Source organism: Alosa pseudoharengus, unplaced genomic scaffold, assembly GCF_046254945.1.
Source record: "Alosa pseudoharengus isolate Yale_2024_CS ecotype anadromous, Long Island Sound unplaced genomic scaffold, YU_APseudo_1.1 YU_APseudo_1.1_scf_21, whole genome shotgun sequence".
Classification (NCBI taxonomy): Eukaryota; Metazoa; Chordata; class Actinopteri; order Clupeiformes; family Clupeidae; genus Alosa; species Alosa pseudoharengus.
In genome coordinates this window covers 513,865-520,194 of record NW_027468674.1, presented here as the reverse complement: position 1 = coordinate 520,194, position 6,330 = coordinate 513,865, and the positions used below count along the sequence as shown (strand labels likewise).

The 6,330-nt window shown below is 42.5% G+C and overlaps 1 protein-coding gene across 1 annotated transcript in view; it reads right to left on the bottom strand.

Moving 5' to 3' along the window:
• Positions 1-651: 651 nt before the first annotated feature.
• Positions 652-6,330, bottom strand: part of pitpnbl (phosphatidylinositol transfer protein, beta, like) — a 34,546-nt gene continuing 28,867 nt past the window's right edge. Inside the window, exons 10-11 of the mRNA XM_076297591.1 lie at positions 2,099-2,221; positions 652-1,369 (exon numbers count right to left, since the gene is read on the bottom strand). Of these exons, the coding sequence (XP_076153706.1) occupies positions 1,322-1,369; positions 2,099-2,221 (171 nt within the window). The 3' untranslated portion in view covers positions 652-1,321. The remainder of the gene's footprint in view (positions 1,370-2,098; positions 2,222-6,330) is intronic.

Below are 6,330 nucleotides of genomic sequence, written 5' to 3'. Positions count from 1 at the left end.
TCTGCCAGTCTGCTCTCTCTGTAAAGGGGGCTAAACTTTGGAACTCTCTACCCACTGAGCTAAAGTTAGAAACTAACAGAAAAGCTTTTAACAAAGGACTCAAACAATAGCTAAAGTCTAAACAACAGTGCTCACATGAATAGTCCTTAGCCGGTTTATTGCTTGCTCAGATTGCCTTTGCTCTGTATCCCATTTATGTACCTTACATTGAAAATTGTTTGTATTTCTTTGATTTCTTTTCCCTTTGATTTGTTGTTTTTTTCTATCTTTGTCTGGTTTTTCCTCTTTCCTTTCTTGATATTTTAATTGCTCTATCTTTTCAAAAGCCGCCGATGGACAAGTGTTGCGAATTAGCACCAGTGCTAAAAACACTCAAACAATGCATCTGGTTTGTCCAATGTAATTGCCATGTCCATATCAAATAAACAATAATAACAATAATAACAAGAACACACCTCAGTGTTCCCCTCAGGAGGATCAGACAATCCCAACACACTCTCTCTATCACACACACACAGGAGAAGGCTGTCATGAGAGTGTTTATTTATTATTGTGGTGTAAATAAACACACACACACACACACGAGAAGGCTGTCATGAGAGTGTTTATTTATTATTGTGGTGTAAATAAACACACACACACACGCAGGAGGAGGCTGTCATGAGAGTGTTTTATTCATTCTTACAAGTGTGTAAATCAGACACATACACACACACACACACACACACACACAGAATATGTGTGTTTTATTACAGTGTGTAAAACACTCGTCAGACCACGCCCACCTAGCAAAGGCATGTCCTGTTGCTAAGCAGCCAGAAGTGGGCGGGGCTTCACTGTAGTACACTCAAGATTTAAAAACGCTATGACTGTCATCCATGCTACACTGCACCCACCCACACACACACACACACACAGAACTGTAGGGGTAGGGGCTTTAGTAGTTTATCATGGTTGAGTTTAGTGAAATGTTCCTCTGACCATCTCCTCTTCATGTGCTGATGGTTCCATGGTAACCATGCGACAGACGGAACAGTTCTAATACTTCATTTAATGGAACACAGAGAGAGCGTAACAGACATGATGCTTAGCGTGAGGACACGACGTCCAAAGAGGTTTGGCTGCAGAAGAGTCCTTAACACAGAAAACCCGCAAACACACTCACATACGCACACACTCACATACGCACACACACACGCACACACACACAAAACGCTTCCTGGGGCAGGGATGACCTGCTTCCTGTTTGGAAGGGGCTTAGTGATGATGTGGCAAACTGTGATTGGGCAAAAAAGAGGGGTGAAGGCAGACTCCGCCTCCTCTAGTCCTCGCCTGCCTTCATGCCTCGCACATCCCCCTCGTTTCGCATCTGCACACACACAAACAAACAAACAAACAAAACTCCTCATTTCAATGAAACAATTCAAACGGCCTCATACAGTTTGAAACGGCCTCATACAGTTTGAAACGGCCTCATACAGTTTAAAACGGCCTCATACAGTTTAAAACAGCCTCATACCGTTTGAAACGGCCTCATACAGTTTGAAGGGTGTGAGTGCAAGTGTGTGTGTGCGTGCATGCGTATGTGTGCGTGCGCATGCATGTGTCAGTGTGTGTGTGTGTGCGTATGTATGTGTGTGTGTGCATATGTATGTATGTGTGTGTATGTGTGTGTATGTGTGTGTGTACCTGGTCCAGCTCTCTCTGCGTTTCCTCCTCCATACGTGTGTGTGTGTGCATGTGTGCGTGTGTGTGTGTGTGTACCTGGTCCAGCTTTCTCTGCATCTCCTCCTCCATGCGTGTGTGTGTGTGTGTGTGTGTGTGTGTGTGTGCGTGCATGTGTGTGTGCCTGGCCCAGCTCTCTCTGCGTCTCCTCCTCCATGTGTGTGTGTGTGTGTGTGTGTGTGCATGTGTGTGTGTGTGTGTGTGCCTGGTCCAGCTCTCTCTGCGTCTCCTCCTCCATGCGTGTGTGTGTGTGTGTGTGTGTGCATGTGTGTGTGTGTGTGTGTGTGTGCCTGGTCCAGCTCTCTCTGCGTCTCCTCCTCCATGCGTGTGTGTGTGTGTGTGTGTGTGTGTGCATGTGTGTGTGTGTGTGTACCTGGTCCAGCTCTCTCTGCGTCTCCTCCTCCATGCGTCGGATGTCGTCCATGGTGAGGTCCACCCAGCGGTCCAGCCAACAGAAGAGCTGCCGGTGGAAGTTAGTGAAGAGACGCTTCTCCTGCTGCTCACACACACACACACACACACACACACACACACAGAGGGGAGGGGGAAAGGTCGAGAGGGAGAGAGAGTGTTAGCTACCTGCTCTGGTGAATACTGGACATGTTTAGTTGGTGCTCTGGTGAATACTGGTCATGTTTAGTTGGTGCTCTGGTGAATACTGGTCATGTTTAGTTGGTGCTCTGGTGAATACTGGTTAGCTTTAGTTCCTGAGCTTGTGACTTTTCTATTTCCTATCAGACTGATATCATGAACTGGGTATATGTGTGTGTGCGCGTGCATATGTGTGTGTGTGTGCGCCTGATATCATGAACTGCGTATGTGTGTGTGTGTGCGCCTGATATCATGAACTGCGTATGTGTGTGCGCGTATGTGTGTGTGTGTGTGCGCCTGATATCATGAACTGCGTATGTGTGTGTGCGCGCGTATGCGCCTGATATCATGACCTGCGTATATATGACACACAAATGGCCACTAGTGTGTTATCTAACGCATAATAGCATTTTGCCGTGTTTACCAACGCCATAACCCTAGAGGGCGCCATAACCCAACTCCATAACCTAACCATAGAGGGCGCAATAATCTAACCATAACCCTAGAGGGCGCAATAACCTAACCATAACCCTAGAGGGCGCCATAACCTAACCATAACCCTAGAGGGCGCCATATACTTGCCGTTGACATACACGCGGAAGTGAGACGATAAGTGGTGTGTGTGTTTACGCGGCGTTGACATTAGGGCTGGGCGATATGGCTGAAAACTGTATCACGATATAAGTATTTCATATCGGTCGATATCGATAAGTATTAAAAATCTATTTCAGATAAGGACCAGAAGGGGAAAAAAGTTGAATTTAAACACTTTTATTTTAAACTTAACCTTCCTCTGATTTTAATCACCTCAGTTGTCAATGAAAGCAAACAGGGAAAAGAAATAGAAACACAATCATGAAAAACACTCAAATAAATAAATGTGCACATAAGTCTGAATGAAAAGCAGCACTGGTTGAAGCCTGGAAATATTGTAAACAAAGTTGCTCTATTTGTTAGTTTATCATAGTCTACTGGTTAGACTGTTCAGTTTCCCCACGTGTGTTTAAGTTTCAAATGAATACTTTTTCTCCTTGGGACAGGCCAGTTTGAGTCTTGGAAAATACTTTTCCATTTGCATCGGGATTGAGATGATTAGAACTTAGCAGTCAATTTGAATGCAACAGTTTTGAACAAATTCGTGCAGCGTGCTAATGATGCTAACCGGATTTAATAGCAATTTAGCCAGTCGTCTTGCACGTTTGTGAATGTTTGGATTACATGTGCATGAGGAGGGATGCGCCTGTTGAGAGGGAGAGAGAGCACGGGGCAAGGACTCATTGAGAGTCTGTGTTGAGGTAGGCCTACTTCTATCGTCCACGCTGGTAGAGTTGCACATAGCTACAATGCAAGATATATTTAGCCTATTTATTTATGGACAACTGTAAGGCGGGAGGTGTGTGTTTTAATTATCAAATGTTCTATCGAACCTATGTTTTATTGATATCGATTACATGTCTATTGCAATACATATCGCTATCGTTTTATCGCCCAGCCCTAGTTGACATACACGCAGATAGCTCAAAATGCGTGCAGATAACACGCCAGTTGGCTATTTTTGAAGTGGCGTGAATATTTACGCAAAACCATGATACCAAGTTGTTCCTATTGTGATGTGAATAGTATTACTTATTTGGCAAGTCAGCTCTAACGTTAGTTTCTGAGAGTGTAAAGTAGTTGGCTCTAACGCTAGTTAGTTCCTTAGAGTGTAAAGTAGTTGGCTCTAACGTTAGTTCCTGGTTCCTGAGATTGTATAGTAGTTGGCTCTAACGTTAGTTCCATAGTAGTGTTACTGTTATATTTGCATTTCTGAATTATGCATAGCTATCAAGTCATTTTGCTTTGTTTATTGAAAGCAGGGCTGCAACTAACGATTATTTTCTAATTGTTAGACTAATAAAATACCAGAAAATTATGTTTTTTATGTTATTAAATGAGATGATGTTTTTTTATGTTATGTATTATGACACACCAAATATATTAAGCAGTTTTTTCATAAAATATGACAAAAAACGATTAATCGATTATCAAAATAATTTGTGATTAATTTAAGTCAACAACTAATCGATTAATTGTTGCAACCCTAATCGATTAATCGTTGTAGCCCTAAATTCAATTAATCGTTGCAGCTCGAATCGATTAATTGTTGCAGCCCTAATTGAAAGCATTTTTTTTATTTTTGCTTTATTCTTAATTTCTATTTTTTCACAACTTAACATCCTATCGACTCACGACATTAGGCTGCAGCCGCTACAAATACCGTACGGTATAACACCACCACTAACCACTTGGTTACCAGTCGACTCACGACATTAGGCTGCAGCCACTACAAATATGTGGTGTAGTTAGCGCTAGAAGGACTACATTATATCAGCTAACATCAAGGGCGTAGGTTTGGTCTGAGCTTTGGTGGGGACACTACCCACTACCCCCCCCCCCCCGAAAAAAAGCCACTCAACTCTTTCACCAGCCACTAGATATATAAAATGATTAAAATGTGCTACTGTCCAACTACTATCCATGATTAAAATGTACTGTCCAACTTGATCTAACTATACTGTGTAGCCTACGTAATCTGATTTTAATATGTAGGCTAGGCTACAGATATGTAGGCTATATTTAACATTTAACATTTATTTTCTATTTGGTCTGTTATGAAATCATGCATTGACCCATTTAAGCACAGCTCAGTTTTAAGAAACGTGTATGCATGCTTAGCATTTTGTGAAAAGAAATCATTAAGGCTACATTCACAAACTCTTAACCGTGAGCTGCCTGTATATTCTCTGATTCTAATATTTACAGATATCTAGGCGATGTAAGCACAGCTCAGTTTTAATAAATGCAGCCGAAAGACCATGTTGAATTTTGCTATAATTTATTTCAAAACCGGATTACTCTGGAACAGCTAACTATACACTTGAATGCATTACACCTTTGTGTTCGGTAAGGTCTGCTGTTTATTCTGATATATGTTGTCATGTGTTGCGTGAAGAGTGTGTAGGCCTACGATATTCCACCGAGACGAATGGATGTGGAGATGGGCGCAGAGAATAATTATTAAATCTCTTGAAGTTATTTTTCTCGCAAACTGTTTATCACAGAAAATAGTGGCTAGCTAGCACCGTTTAAAAGCTGAGAAAAGGCTCTTTCATGTGACATGTGTGATGAGTAGCCTACTTCTCCAGGAGTTCAACAGAGAAGAATGGGTGAATTTGGACGCACTTCATATGCCTTGTAGTGAAGTGAAGCTGAAGCGCTGTGCCATGCTGCGCAGGAGACTGCGGCTCACTGGTAGTTATTATAGGTAACTTCAAATCAGCGCGATTTACCCTTATATGCCACTGCACATTAGGCTACAAGATCTGTACGAGATGATCCGCAGCACTGAAGTGAGACATTATTTAACTCTTTGTGTAGCGCATGTGAGCGCTTTTCCCCCCATTTCAACCTAAATATTGGTGGGGACATTTCAGTCGTAATGTGACATTGGTGTGGACACGTCCTTCGGTCCCCACGCAAATCTACACCCCTGGCTAACATCAATGTTTACGTTGCCGTACCAACGTACGCTTGGTGAGCTAGCGCTAAAAGGACTACATTATATCAGCTAACATCAATGTTTACGTTGCCGTACCAACGTACGCTTGGTGAGCTAGCGCTAGAAGGACTACATTATATCAGCTAACATCAATGTTTACGTTGCCGTACCAACGTACGCATGATGAGCTGGTGTTAACAACCGGATGATTTTGGCTCAGATGTTGAATCATCGTTGACGTGCTGTTGTGGTATGCCAGTTCTGCTCTGCAGTGGACACACTGCACCTTGTTGTCTTCTTCTAAGTTTGAAATGATCCCAAAACTTAATTCATTCTCTGTTAATTCTGAAAGTGGTGTGCATGCAGTAATAACAGTCTGTGTGACACAATGATCGCTGAGCTGAGCAGGCAAGATAACGTGAGTGATAGGAATTAAAAGAAGCCGTTTCAGCGTAATCGTTTTAGCCCTATCTTTA